This window comes from Carlito syrichta, unplaced genomic scaffold (assembly GCF_000164805.1).
Source record: "Carlito syrichta isolate Samal-C Ts95f unplaced genomic scaffold, Tarsius_syrichta-2.0.1 Scaffold311129, whole genome shotgun sequence".
Taxonomy (NCBI): Eukaryota; Metazoa; Chordata; class Mammalia; order Primates; family Tarsiidae; genus Carlito; species Carlito syrichta.
In genome coordinates this window covers 193,179-208,505 of record NW_007255225.1, presented here as the reverse complement: position 1 = coordinate 208,505, position 15,327 = coordinate 193,179, and the positions used below count along the sequence as shown (strand labels likewise).

Below are 15,327 nucleotides of genomic sequence, written 5' to 3'. Positions count from 1 at the left end.
TCTCTGGAGCCCAGCAGGTCGAGGCTGTGGTGGCCGGGAGCAGCCACTGCACTCCAGTCTGGGCGACAGGGTGAGACTCCAACTCAAAACAAAACAAAACAAAACAAAACAAAACAACAACAACAAAAAAAGGGTGGGTCCCCTGGCTTGAGTCTATGCTGGATGTACTACCTCCACCCTGCCCTCCATCAGCAGAGGCCATCAGATGTGTGCGTTTGGTCTCCCCGTCAAACACTCGGTAGCAACATCCTCAGTAATAGCAGCGACTGTTGGACTCTTACTAAGTGCCCAAGCAAGACCCATGAGGTTTCCACTGCAGCCCCGTGAGTGCCCCATTTTGCAGAGGACACTCACTGTGCACTTGCACCTGGGGTGGAGTCTGGCCTCCATTCTCTCATATTCAGCTCCTCATCTGCTCATACTGTCCCAGCTGTGGATTATGGAACCTGGCCTCACAGAGCAAACTCTGTCCCCTCTTGTCCTGTGTCTCCTTGGGTTTTCTGGAGCCCTCGTACTGTCCTGGCCAGATGTCTCGCTTCTCTAGTCATAGAGGAGGTCTGGACACCTGGTTAGGTCATCTGACTTGCCTCTGTGGTTTTGATTAGACAATACCAAAGGGGGCGTAACATTCCCTCATCTTCCACAAGGAGCTAAAACTCAGTCTTCCTTCTGTTGAGATGGCCTAAAAAATTCACTTCCTGTGTTCCCAGCCTGGACCAGCTGTCACTGTCCCCACAGTCACTCACTCACCGTGCAGAAGGTCCTTCCGCTCTCAAGAATTGGCCGGTACCCAGTGCAGCGGCATAGATTCCCTAATGGGAAAAGAGGCATGGTGGTCAGCTGGCTTTGTTTATTGGCTTCTTGGAAAAGTTGAAATAGACCTAGCCGTTTTATTTATTTATTTATTTGAGTTGGAGTCTCACTCTGTCACCCAGGCTGGAGTGCAGTGCATGCTCATGCCACCCCGACGTTGATCTGCTGGACTCTGGTGATCCTTCCGTCTCAGCCTTCCAAGTAGCCAGACTACAAGTGCAAGCTACCATGCCTAGCTAATTTTTGATTTATTGTAGAGACAAGGTCTTGCCAAGTTGCCAGGCTGTTCTCGAACCTGTGGGCTCAAGCAATCCTCCTGCTTCAGCCTCCCAGAGTGCTGGGATGATAGGCGTAAGCCACCGTGGTGGCCCCAGCTTTTTTTTTTTATGTTTTAGTGTCTGCCAAGCTATCTAATGCCTTTCTTCTCCTTAGAATTTTATCCTTCCTACCACCTCAATTCCAGTTTTGTTCTTTGTCCTAAAGATCACAGTCTAGTTATTAATTTGTTCATTCGATGTGTATCTATTAACAACTGTATTTCAGACACTAGGTAAGATGGCAGGACCCTCCAACAGAAAATACTGGAAATTTCCAAGGTACTGGATGTGTGTCATGCCTTGGACAGTTTGTCAATGGTACTACCTAGTGTTTGTAGGATCTTCTGGGGGAATTGGTTAAGAATGTAGATTCTTGCTCCAGTTCTCCTGACTCAGACATCTGGGAGTGGGCCCAGGAATCTGCATCTTAGTGGTTTGCAAGCAATTCTATTGCATAGCAAATTATGAGAGCATCAGATTTCCAAAAATGAAAGCCTGGAGGCAGGGATTGTGGAGGGTCATCATGGAACAGGCTTCATCTGAAAGGGCTTCTCAAGGAAGCCTGGCTTGCAGGGTGAGCATGCTGTGTGTTGGAGCGCCTCCTGGGTCCTTAGAGTAGCATGGGCAGGTGCTGAGGGGACACGTGCAGAGGACTTGGGCAGAGAGGAGACTGGCTACAGCAAGCCATGCAGAGGGAGCTGGGTCGGTGGTGGCATATCTCTGACACTTGGTTGGGAGGTCTGCTCTGCTGTGCTTTAGGCACAAGGGCCTGCTGGGGACCTCTGACAGGAGAAAGACTGAAGGAGGGTGTGGTTCTAGATGACTTAATCTGATTTCTGTACTGGAGGAAAGAGAGAGAGAGATGGAAGGAGAGAGGGAAGGAGGGGAAAGAGAGAGGAAGGAAAAGAGAGAGGGAGGAAGGGAAGGAGGGAGGGAGAGAGGAAGGGAGGGAGAGAGGAAGGGAGGGAGAGAGGAAGGGAGGGAGAGAGAAAGGGAGGGAGAGAGGAAGGGAGGGAGAGAGGAAGGGAGGGAGAGAGGAAGGGAGGGAGGGAGAGCAAAAGAAAGGGAAAGAGAGAGGGAGGGAGGGAGAAAGAGAGAAGGAAAGAGAGAGGGAGGGAGAGAAGGAGGGAGGAAGAGAGAAGGAGGAAGGAAGGGAGGGATAGAGAAGAAGGGAGGGAAAGAGGGAGAGAGGAAAAGAGAAGAAAAAAGAGAGGGAGGGAGAAGAGGGTGGGAGGAAGAGAGAGAAAAAGAAAGAGAGAGAGAAAGAGAGGGAGTATGAGAAGGAGTGAGAGAGAAAGAGAGAGGGAGGGAAGGAGAGAGAGAGGGGGAGGCAGGGAAGGAGGGAGGGAAGGAGAGAAAGGGAAGGGGAGAAAGAGGGAAGGAGAAGACAGAAAGAGAATAAGAAAGAGGGATGGTGGGAGAGAGAAAGAAAGAGAGTGAGGGAGGGAGGTAGGGAGAGAGAGAGAGAGGGAGAGAGAGGGAAGAAAGGGAGAGAGAAAAAGAGTGGAAGGGAGGGAAGTGGGGAGGCCGGGAGGGAGGGAGGGAGAGAGAGAGAGTGAGTCAAACAAGTCCACCAGTAGCTGGCAGACCAGCAGGTGGTGCCAGGTGGTGGCACAGTGTCTGTGCTCCCCTTCCATGCTCAGTCTAAGAATTTGTGGGTCTGTCAATGACTTGTCAAATTACTGACAGCTGATTCGGCAGAAGGGATATGTCTATGGACTCCTCTTCAGTAACTCAAACGCATTGCACATTTTGAAGGATTCTTTCAGTTTGGGAAGGGCCCTGTTATGGGTTGGTCTGTGTCCCCAAAAGGCTATGTTGGAGTCCCAACCCATGGAACCTATGAACATTACCTATTTGGAAGCATATGGATTCAGGTTAGGATCAAGTGACATGGGATTAAGGCAGGCCCAATCCGATGGCGGGCGTCCTTGTAAGAGGGGGATTTGGATGATGTCTGCTGACGCATGGCACCCAGGGGAGAAGGCCACGTGACAGGGGAAGTGAAGATTGGGGTGATGCATCTACAGGCCCAGAAATGCTGCGGCCTCCTGGCAGCCAGAAGCTGGGACACTGGGAGAGGAAAGACCCTCATTCAGGGCCTTTGGAGAGAGCAGGACCCTGCTGACACCTCACGTCAGACTGAAATGTCCCGGAACCAAGTACATTTCTATTGTGTTTAGCCAGCCAGTTTGTGATGCTTTGTTAGGAAGCTAACACAGACCCCTAACAAAGGCAGCCAAACAAGTCACTGGATAGGTATGGGGGATCGAGCAGGTCGTGTGGCCCATGTGCAGTGTCTAGCTCTGCACAGGCTGCTCCAAGCACATGCTCTGATGTGCAGGGAGCAGTTTGATGTTCTTTTCTGCTCCTGGGTGCTGTAGCTATTATTTTTAGGGGGAAGGGATTGGGGTCTCACTCTATTGTCAAGGCTGGAAGGCATTAGCACAATCACAGCTCACCACAGCCTCAACCTCCTGGGTTCAGGTGATCCTTCTGCCTCAGCCTCCCAAGTAGCTAGAACTAGGGCTACAGGTGTATGCCACCAGGCCTGGCTAGTTTTTAACTTTTCTGTAGAGACGAGGTCTCACTCTGCTGTTCAGGCTGGTCTCGAACTCTTGGGCCCAAGCAGTCCTCCCACCTCTGCTTCCCTCTGCAGGTGTGAGCCACCATGCTCAGCTAACTTTATTTAAAGAAAAAAATTTTTTTTAAAGAGATGGGGTTTTGCTATGTTGCCCAGACTGGTCTCAAACTTCTGGCCTCAAACAGTCCTTCTACCTCAGCCTCCCACAGTGCTGGGATTGCAAGCATGAGCCACTGCATCCAGCCTGTAGCTACTTTATTTTTTTTATTTTTATTTTTTGAGTTGGAGTCTCACTCTGTCGCCCAGACTGGAGTGCAGTGGCCGTTCCTGGCCACCGCAGCCTCTACCTGCTGGGCTCTGGCAATCCTTCCTCCTCAGCCTTCCGAGTAGCCAGAATTACAGGCATGTGCTACCACGCCTGGCTGATTTTTTGATTTATTGTAGAGATGAGGTCTCGCTGCCCAGGCGGGTCTCAAACCTGTGGGCTCAGGCAATCCACTCACCTCAACCTCCCAAAAGCGTGGGATTACGGGCTGAGCCACCGAGCCCGGCTCTGTAGCTACTTTAGAAGCCACTGAAACAGGAGGCTGAGCAGGGCTGGAGAGACATTGAAGGTGGTGTAGGGTGGCCAGAAATGTACTTCCCACCTGCCTCGGGTGGGAGACGAGATTTCACCATGTCAGACTCACCCCCCAGGGCTTCCATGAGCTGCTCCTCAGAGGGCTGCGGATGGTTTCTGAGCAGTGTGTACATGGACATCACCATCCCAGGGGTGCAGAACCCACACTGGGTGCCGTGGCTCTTGGCGATCCGCTCCTGGGAAGACACATGCACATCATGGTCCTGCCTTCCTGTGGCTGCCAACTTGAGCCACCCTTCGCAGCCTGCAGCTGCCTTGATATGCTGGGATCCATGGGCATGTGGACCCTGTTCCTTTGGCCAGAGCCTGCCAGTGTCCCTTCTCTTAGGCTACTCCTAGAGAAAGTGACTCAGGAGCCATATTCTATAATTACTGTCCCTCCTAAGGTCAAGGGCTCAGACCCTTCCAACAGAATTAGCAGTGTGTCGCTGCCTCTCCTGCAATGAGCATTCTCCAGAGAGCAATAAGTCTGAGGAGAGTGTAAGTTTCAAAATGGCTCTTTCTTTTCCTTCCCTCCCACCCCCACTTCCTTCTTTCATTCTTTTTTTGAGTCAGAGTCTCACTCTGTTGCCCAGGCAGAAGTTGTGGCATGATCACAGCCATGGCAGCCTCAATCTGTGGGCTCAGACGATCCTTCCACCTCAGCTTTCCAAGTAGCTGGAACTACAGGTGCGTACTACCATGCCTGGTCAATTTCCTGATTTATTGTAGGGACAAGGTTTCATCAAGTTGCCCAGGCTGCTCTTGAATGCATGGGCTCAGGCAATCCTTTTGCCTCTGCCTTTCCAAGTGTTGGAATTACAGGCATGAGCCACTGTGTCTGGCCAAAATTGTTTTCTCGAACACTTCTACCCCTTGTGTAGCTTAGTTCCGACAATGAGGTCATCTCTTCCTGATGAACTTGGAGACCAGCTTCTGTGGCTCTAACTTTGCTTTCTTCCTTCAGTTCTTCTGCATTGGCTCAAAGGGAGCTCTACTTTCAAAGGTCTGTGTCCTGGATCTCTGTTGCAGGATTTGGGTCTGTGTCCTGGATCTCTGTTGCTGTTTAAAGTGCATTCCGGTGGCTCAGCCTGTAATCCCGCATCTTTGGAAGGCTGAGGTGAGTGGATTGCCTGAGCCTGTGGGTTCGAGAACTGCCTGGGCAGCGAGACCTCATCTCTGCAATAAATCAAAAAATCAGCCGGGCATGGTAGCGCATGCCTGTAATTCCGGCTACTTGGAAGGCTGAGGTGGAAGGATCGCCGGAGCCCAGCAGGTCGAGGCTGTGGTGGCCGGGAGCAGCCACTGCACTCCAGTCTGGGCGACAGAGTGAGACTCCAACTCAAAAAAATAAAAATAAAAATAAAAATAAAAATAAAGCACATTCCATGGACTAGCAGTGTTGTTCCACCAGGAGCTTGTAGGAAATGTAAAACCTGAGCTCTGCTCCACACATCTCAGATCCAGACTGTGTCTTTTTTTGAGAGAATGTCTCACTTTGGTGCCCAGGCTGAAGTGTACTGGCATGATCCTGCCTCACTGCAGCCTGGATGTCCTGGTCTCAAGAGATCGTCCCTCCTCAGCCTTCTGAGTAGCTGGGATTACAGGCACATGCCACCATGCCCAGCTCATTTATATATTTTTTGTAGAGAAGGGAGGCTCACCATGTTGCGCAGGCTGGTCTTGAACTCCTGACCTTAAGCAATCCTTCTGCCTCGGCCTCCCAAAGTTCTGAGACTACAAGCGTGAGCCACTGCCCCTGGCCTGAATCTATGTCTTTAACAAACCTTCCTGGTGATTCTTAGGTATGTTACTGTTTGGAAGCCCTGGTCCAGATTTCACTGTCATGTAATCCTGGGATCTGGGTTTATGACTCTTGCTGTAAGCATCCTCTCTGCGTTCCTTCTAGGCTCCAGTAAGCTCTGCTGGATCCTTCACCTCTGCTGACCCCTTTGCAGTTGGTTCTCACATGGCTAACTCACAGGCCCTCTTGGCTCCTCCTGCCTAGAAGGACTCAGTATTGGTCTGTCTGGTCCGGTGATCCCCTAACAATGACAGAGGAATTATGTGTTCTCTGCCAATGCATGCCACACTACTCTTAAATTCAACCTCTTTGTTCCAGTTTCAGGTTAAGATTTGGAGAAATGATTGATCTCATGCTTTGGTGGAGTTGATTTTAGACTCATCTCACCTGATCCTGATCATCCTCCCAAGATCTCTGTGCCACAGGTAATAATACTACCTTTCATCCTATTAGTCTCAGAGACAGTTTATTCTACGTGCAATATTCTTAGTGCAATATCTATTCCAGATCATAGTCCAATAGGCATCAGTCAATATTTTGATAATTCTGTTTATCATACAAGTGGAAAAAGGAAGGATGACCATCTGAGTTCCAGCTTTTTTTTTTTTTTTTTTAAAGTCAGGGTCTCACTCTGTTGCCCAGGCTGGAGAGCAGTGGCATGCTCAGGGCTGGAGTGCAGTGGCATGTTCAGGGCTCACCACAGTCTCAACCTCCTGGGCTCAGGTGCTTCTACCTCAGCCTCCCAAGTAGCTGGAACTATTTATTGTAGAGACAAGATCTCGCCAGGTTGCCTGGGCTGTTCTCGAATCCTCGGGCTCAGTCAATCTACTCGCCTCAGCCTTCCAAAGTGCTGGGATTACAGGCTGAGCCACCGAGCCCGGCCTTGATATTTTGTAGAGACAAGGTCTTACTGCGTTGTTCAGGCTGGCCTCAAACTCCTGGGCTCAAGCGATTCTCCCACCTCGGCCTCCCAAAGTGCTGAGATTACAAGTATGAGACACTGCACCTGGCTCATTCAAAGTTTCTACATACCTGACCACAGCCTAGAAGCCTCAAGCAGTGCAGTCAACACAGTATTTGGTAAAAAAATAAAGTTCCGAAGAGAGAAAATTAGGATGTACTCTTACCTGCACAGGGTGAATCCTAGTTTTGATGCTTCCAACGCCTTCCACAGTGGTGACAGCAGCACCATGCAGAGAGCAGATGGGCACCAGGCACGCGGTGACGGAGAAGTGTCTTTGCATGAGAAACACAAGGGACATCAAGGGGAGAAACACAGTCCTGCCTCATGGGAAACTCCCAAGGCTATCGTTCAACCTGGGGATTGGGGGGCTGGAGAGGTGAGGAGGAGGAAGCATCGAGTGGTCTGCTGACTCTATTGGCAGAAATTAGGAGTCCTGAAGGATGAATCTGGGCATTCTGAACTTCAGAAAAACTTCCAAGCCAAGACCCACCTGGCAGCCAAGGGAATGGACTTGTGTTACTAAGAGTGTGGTTGGACTTCAATGAGTATTCATTGGGATATTGGCTTCATCATAAGCAAAGGTACGCCTATATCTCTTTAACCTATATGTGCACATTTAGGATTTTTTTTTTGAGTCAGGATCTCACTCACTCACCCAGGCTGGAGTGCAGTGCATGATCACAGCTCGCTATAACTTCCAACTCCTGGGCTCAAGTGATCCTCCTTCCTCAGCCTACCAAGTAGCTAAGACTACATGTGCATGCTACCACACTCAGTTAATTTTTTTTTTTTTTGTAGAGACAAGGTCTTGCTATGTTGCCTAGGCTGGTCTTGAACTCCTGGCCTCAAGTAATCTTCCTGCCTCAACTTCTCAAAGTACTGGGATTACAGGTGTGAACCACTGTACCTGGTCACATTTGGGAATTTTTTTGCTTGCCAATTAAAAATTCTCTGGATAAGGTCATTCAACAGTGTTGGATGGCCAGTTCTGAAGCCTTCTCTTGATTTGTTGGGCTAGTGGATTTGGGAGAATCCCAAGTTCTAGAATCTGGTCCTTCATTAAAGGGTGAAATATCGGCCCAGGTCCTTGCCCTGCAGGGTCGGTTCAGACCAACAGTAGAAAGAGCATTTGTAGCAGGGCCAGAAAATGTGGGTTCAAGTCCTCGTTCTGTAGCTTACTGGTTGTGTGACCTTGGATGAGTCACTTCATATCTTTGAGACTCAGTTTCTTCATCTGTAAAATGCATGGTTGACCTAAGCTAGGGGTTCTCAGCCCAGGGTGCATAGATGGGTCTTGGGGGATCCAAGATTTCTCTGAAATGGTATGAAAAAAGTAAATGTAATGGTTGTATGTGTTGTTGGAGTAGATACTAGCAGCTTTCATTGGCTTTTTCAGAGGAGTCTAAAATCCAGAGACAGCAGGAATCTAAGACTTTTTCTTAGGTATGTGGTAAGAATACAAGCTTGCAAAGGAGGACCATCCTCCTCTGGCTTTGGGCTTTGGGGCGGGTACCTTATCTTCCTGGACACGGGGTCGTACGTGGACACCATCACCGTGCAGGCACCGCAGCCTCCTGTTCCACAGGCATACTTGGTTCCTGTGAGACACACTGCAAGGGGGCAGTCAAGGAGAACACACCAAACCACACGTCTGCCTCCAGTACAGCTGCCTCTCTGGGTGTCACCAGTGAGGAGGGTCTTGGTGGGGTGAGGGCCAGGTCTGAGAAGCTATTTGCCTGCCTCCAGGTTTTAGGAAAGGCTGCTCCCTACGAACTGTGTGACACTGGGCATACTAGCCTTCCCTTCCTATTTTTTCACTTGCAAGAAGTCATACTTGCTTCATCTTCACAGGTTTACTCTAAGCATCTTGTAGGATAATGGCCATAAGAGCCTTTTGAAAAATCCTATTTTACTTATATTATTTTTTCTAGAGTGCAGTGGTGTGACCATAGCTCACTGCAGCCTCAAACTCCACTCCTGGGCTTGAGCAATCCTCCTGCTTCGGCCTCCCTAAGTGCTGGGATTATAGATGTGAGGCACTGAGTCTGGCTGAAAAATCCTATTTTATCATAGGATATTCTTACATGTCTTCTTCCGGCTTCCAATCATGTAATTGAGAGAGAAGAACATTATTTTTAGCAGCTCAATGTATTACTAGATTTTGTCCATTAATTTGTGCTGCGTTTGAAAGCAAGTTGGTGAGTCTTTGGCGGAATCCCTTGTCCGTATTTTCAGATTCCATCTTGAGTGTCCCTCTGCTCTGGCTTGGTCCAGGTCTAGTCCCAGGCTCAGCCCTGGCCCTTTTCTCTTCACCCTTTTCCTTTACTGTAGTTTATTTCCACTTAATTTTTCAGATTGGATGTCATTCACTAAACTGGCTAAAAAAATTATTAATATTATTTTTTAAACCCTTGTTCATCTAAATTAAGACAAAACCCCAGATGCTTATCAGAGAGGTGATGTAATTAATCGAGTGGGCTGGGTGTGACTGGAGAGCTCCATTTCCATTTTAGAGAAGGGTCTAGGAACTGCCTCTGCCCAGTTGTAAGCAAGGCTATCACCATGCAGGAATGGCTACCTTTCTATTCTTCCAGAGAAGCTGGAAAATCTAGATTTTAAAAAATAAGAAATTTTCAAATTTGCAAACATTGACACCTAATTAAAAACAATGTAGACTTTATGGCTGAGGCAGAAGAATCACCTGAGCTCAGGAAATTGAGGCTGCAGTAAACTGTGATTATGCCACTGTACTCCAGCCTGGGCAATAGAGTGAGTCTCTGACTCAAAAACAAAACACAACAAAAACAAAAAACCAAAAAACCCCCAAACCAAAGCAAAACGAAAATCACGTAGCCTTTTAAACAAAAATTATCCAGAGGCTGATTTCAGCAATTTGTAATTTATGTCATTTATTTTATTTTTTGGCTTCTCTGAGAGATCCATCAGATTCACCAATTAAAATACGTTTGCTATGATAAAGATCTAATTTCAGAATATAAAATGGTGGGAAAATCCAGGGTAAGAAAATAGCTGCAGGGAAAGGAAATCTTTTCCTTGGGTTCATGGTTTCCCTGAGTGTGGGGAATTTGCTTTCCTAAAGGGCGGGGCACATGTAACACAAGCCTCTGTTATGGAACCACCTGGCAGGGACTGGAACACCATAAGGGAAACTTAGGCCTGCAGTAAGAAGCTTAGCTTCCATTTCATTGCTATTAGCAGATATGAGACACCCCAGGAAACCCATCCCCTCCCAATAGCCCGATTAACCTCACCCCCCACAGCACAGCCCAGAGCAGGCAGAGACGGGCCAAGAGGGCTGATTGATTTTTTTCATAATCATGGCTGAGCTAGGTTTTAGGGCTAGCACGGCCTGGGTCAGAACTTTGGTAAAAGGGTCCAGTTCTTTCGCAGGAAGGTCAGCAGAGTACCTTCTGGGTCCATGTTCCTCTCCACCACCTGTGTTGGAAACAGGAGAGATGACCGTGGGGATTGATTCTGGGACCCGTGGAACGTCTGTTGCAGGCTGTTTGATTTGGGGATGGGTGTCGCAGGCCTGATGGCGTCTGCACCTGTTTTTTGTACTCTGAGGACAGACGACCTTCACACACATTTACGAGGCAGGATACTCACAGAGCAAGTATGGTGTCAGTGCTCTTCACTCGATAAGATCTGGGGCCACTGCTGGGTAAAGGGGCCTGAGGGGCATGTTCTCATACTTGCTCCACTCCCTATTTTTCTAGAGTCTTCTAGTTCAGCCTTTCCTTCTCTTAAAATATTTCAAATCTTGGCCGGGCACACTGGCTCATGTCTATAATCCCAGCACTTTGAGAGGCCAAGGTGAAAGGATTGCCCGAGCCCGCGGGTTCAGGAAAGGACCAGCCCAAGCAACTTGGCGAGACCTCATCTCTACAATAAATAAAAAAATTAGCTGGGCATAGTGGCTCATGCCTGTAGTTTCAGCTACTTGGAAGGCTGAGGCAGAAGGATCGCTGGAACCCAGCAGGTTGAGACTGCAGTGGCTGTGAGCATGCCACTGCACTCCAGCCTGGGAGACAGAGTGAGACTCTGACTCAAAAAAAAAAAAAAAATTTCAAGTCTGGGAGAGACTTGGATTGTGTGTGTATGCGCATGTGTGTGTGTATGCCTGTGCATGTGTGTATGTGTGTATATGTGCATGCATGTATGTGCTTATGTAGGTGCCATGTGTATGCATGTGTGTGTTTATGTCTGTATATGTGTGTATGTGTGCATATGTGTATAAGGGTCTGTGTATATGTGTGTATATATGCATGCATATGTGTATATATGTGCCTGTATGTGTGTATGCGGGTGTATATGTGTATATGTGTGTGCATGTGTGTACCTGTGTATGCATGTGTATGTGTGCGCATGTATGTGCTTGTATAGGTGTTGTGTGTGTGTGCATGCATGTGCACATGTGTATGCATGCATATGTGTATGCATATATATGTCTGTGTGCATGTGTGCGTATATGTGTGTCTGTGTGTATGCATGTGTACGTGTATATATGTGTCTGTGTATATGTGTATGTGTGTCTATATGTGTGTATGTGTATATGCCTGTGTATCTGCATATGCATGCATGCATGTACGTGTGTGCATGTGTATTTATGTGTATGGGTGTATATGTGTCTGTGTATGGGTGTATGTGTGTATCTATGTGTGTGTGCTGGGAAGGATCCTTGGGGAGGAAACTGGGGTGGGCAGAGTGTGTGGCACCTCTGAGTCCCCTTGGTATCACAGGCCTTAAGAGCTGGGGCCAGAGCAGAGGTGGGGAGAGCTGTGTTATGCTGGTGAGGCCCTGGGGCCTGCCAGTCCCCCTAAGAACCAAGGACCTGATGGGAACCCTCATGTCCCATGTCAAGCCCAGGTGGCTCTGGTGGGACACTAGTCCTTCCATCCCTTTGAAAAGTGGGGACTTCACACTCAAAAGCCACCAGGAACTGTCTTTGGTGCCTCTTTCGCATTTGCTTATTTTGGGACGTTTCCTCTGACCTTGTCTTGGGCTGTCCTAAAGAATGCCAGTCATTCTAGAATACTAGAAGAAGGAGAGACAGGGGGCTAGCCACAGTAAGGTCTTCTTTCTCCCCAGAAGTAAGACAAACTTTCATAGACCTCAAAGAATAAAAAATGACAGGAAGTGCCTTCCAAGCTGAGATGTTACAATTCAGTTCTTCGCTGGATCTCAGGGGACTCCTCATCAATGACAGAAGGGGCCTCCTCTGCCTGCCTTTCAACACACTTTTACATTCAAACATCTTTTTCTTTTATTTAGAAACAGTGTCTCATTCTGTTGCCCAGGCTGGAGTGCAGTAGTGCAATCATAGCTTTCTGCAGCCTCAATCTCCTGGGCTCCAGTGATCCTACTGCCTCAGCCTTCTGAGTACCTGGTACTACAGGCGCGAACACCACGCCTGACGAACTTTTTATTTTTTGTAGAGATGGGGTCTTGCTCTATCGCACAAGCTGGTTTCAAACTCCTGGCCTCAAGTGATCCCCCTCTTCAGCCTCCCATTTAGCTGGGACTGCAGGTGTGCACCATGCCTGGCTAATTTTTATTTTGTGGGAATGGGGTCTTGCTATGGTGCCCAGGCTGGTCTTGAACTTCTGGCCTCAAGTGATCCTCCTGACTCAGCCTCCCAGTGGAGCCACTGCCCCTAGCCTCCTTTAAACACATTGATTGAGAATGGGATTGAAGAACATTTTTTCTTATCTGACTGAATCCGGCCTGCATTCCCATACACTTGTACTTCTTCGAACCCTGGATCCCCTCCCTGCTCTGGCTGCAGCTGCTTCACTCTGGGTCCATGACTAGGAAGAGATGTTGCATGGAAAGAAGAGGAAGATGCCGCCTCTGGCTTTTGGGCCTCCAAAGCCCAGGCCAGGGGAATAAGCAAGTCAGGACTCAGCTCACAAATGACAGTTTTGGATGAACATGTTGCTGGTTGTGGAGACGATACAGGTGAGAGGGACAGAGAAAAATGATGAGCCCTTAGGAACCCTTCGATCTGTCTTCTTCCCTGGACCAGGCCCTGGGGCGGGGGTGGACATGAGCAAACCCGGTTAGGTTTGTGGAATCAGAGGTCAAGGGGTCCCTTGGGGAAGAGGTAGTGAGACCCCAGAGATGCCACATGCCCTAGCAACTATGGACTAGCTCCCTTGAGAGGCGGGTAGATACTCAGGAGGGGAAGGGCCCTCAGGGGGACTGAGGGTTGCCTAGTGGCCTGTGGGGGTTGATGGTGAGGATGGGAGGAGGATGCAGGAGAGTCCTTCCTTGTCATACAGGGGGTGACCCCAAAAACCCAGAATGATCTTTTGGAGTATGGGCCCCTTGTAGTACAGGTTTTCCCTCTAGGTAAGTGTTCTAGGAGCCCATCTGCATCCATGTACCAGCTAGTGATGTTATGAGAGGCTGTGTTCGGCTTCAGTGAATTTTTGGGGGGGAGATTCTTTCAACACGGTTGCCCGCCCATGTCATGATGGGTGACTTACAAGTGCACCTGCCCACACCATGCAGAGTGTTCAGCAGTTTTTGACCCCAAGTGGCATGACCCCAATGCCCCACTCTCCCTATTCACCTGATCTCACCCAAAGCAACTTTTTTTTTTGTTTCCCCAGAGGACAAAAGTCCTCAAAGGGAAAGGTTTTGCCAATGTCAAAGAGGTGAAACAAAAAACAGCAGAAGCACTCAAAAGGCTTCCAAATTGAGTTAAAAAACTCTTGTGAGCAGTGAAAAAAGCATCTTGATAGGTGTATTGCCTCAGGTGAAGAGTACTTTGAAGGTGACTGAAGTTTAAGCATGTAAAAATAAATATATAATTTTTTTTTTTGAGTTGGAGTCTCACTCTGTCACCCAGGCTGGAGTGCAGTGGCACACTCACAGCCACTGCTGCCCCAACCTGCTGGGCTCAGGTGATCCTTCTGCCTCAGCCTTCCACATAGCTGGAACTACTGGTATGCACCAACCATGCCTGGCTAATTTTTTGATGCGTTGTAGAGACGAGGTCTCGCCAAGTTGGCCAGGCTGGCTTTGAATCCATGGGCACAGGCAATCCTCTCACCTCGGCCTCCCAAAGTGCTAGGATTATAGGTGCAAGCCACCACGCCTGGCCAAAATACACAATTTTAAATAAATAAATTCCAAGTTTTGGGGTCCCCCCTCATATGGGCTCCAGGAAACTTGGCTACACCTGGGAAGGCGGGGCCTCTAGCAGACTATGTCACCAATTCAACCAATTCTGCACAGTAGGAATTCAACAGAAGAATGAGGCTGATACATAGAAAACTTTAAAACAAAGCTCCATTTCTTGTCCTGAATTTGAGGTTCAAATTCCATTACCAACAAAAGACTTCTGTGTATCAGGCCCAGCACCAAGCCTTTGGGAAACATCGAGGGGTCCTAATCAGTGAAAGAAACAGCTTTTCTTTTCATCTTCACATTGACCCTGGAAGTGGACTCCAGAGAGAGGACCCTGAGCCTCGGAGAGGGGAAATGACTTGCGCAGGTCACATGGATTTGCTGGACACCAAGGCATGTGTCACAGAATGCAGCCTTTTCCTGCTTCCTCCTTGCACTCCCAGGAGCTGAACTCTGGCTGACAGGGACAGGCCACCCTGGGAGGCACTCCTAGTCCCTGGCTTCTGGCCCCTGCCAGGACAGGATTAGCCCAGGTGGGCCACAAGAGCGCCCTCAAGCTAGCGGTGTCCTCTGTCTCTGCAAGCCGCTGCAGAGACACCCCACACTCACCTTCCTCCCATTCACAAAGAAAACCAGCTCGTCTGATGGTGCTGGGCCTGGCATGGCGCCTGTACACAGGTCTCGCCCTGTGACTCTGGGTGGGATGCCCTGTGCCAGCCGCAGGACTGAGTGGAGAGGATTCACGTCCAAGCAACTGGACCTGTGCAGAGGCTGCCTGGACCCCAACAGAGGAGGTCAGGAGGTGGAGGTTTCCTTGATTTTAAGTCCAGGGCACCTGATGTCCCTGCCTCTGGACGCAAGTCCCTCTCTTCCTCCCACCAATCCTGGCTTGGAGGCTGGCTTGTAGCACAGCCCACAATCAGAGCTCTTTTCTTTTCTTTTTTTTTTTGAGTCTAGTCTCACTCTGTCACTCAGGCTGGAGTGCAGTGGCACGATCACAGTTCACATTGCAGTCTCAACCTCCCGGGGTTAGATGATCCTTCCACCTCAACCTCCCAAGTTGCTGGG

At 49.0% G+C, this 15,327-nt stretch overlaps 1 protein-coding gene across 1 annotated transcript in view; it reads right to left on the bottom strand.

Moving 5' to 3' along the window:
- LOC103271036 (aldehyde oxidase 2) overlaps positions 1–14,922 on the bottom strand; it is a 95,318-nt gene extending 80,396 nt beyond the window's left edge. Inside the window, exons 1-6 of the mRNA XM_021717798.1 lie at positions 14,869–14,922; positions 10,500–10,557; positions 8,615–8,711; positions 7,265–7,373; positions 4,404–4,530; positions 751–812 (exon numbers count right to left, since the gene is read on the bottom strand). Coding sequence (XP_021573473.1) covers positions 751–812; positions 4,404–4,530; positions 7,265–7,373; positions 8,615–8,711; positions 10,500–10,557; positions 14,869–14,922 — 507 coding nt within the window. The remainder of the gene's footprint in view (positions 1–750; positions 813–4,403; positions 4,531–7,264; positions 7,374–8,614; positions 8,712–10,499; positions 10,558–14,868) is intronic.
- Positions 14,923–15,327: the final 405 nt, after the last annotated feature.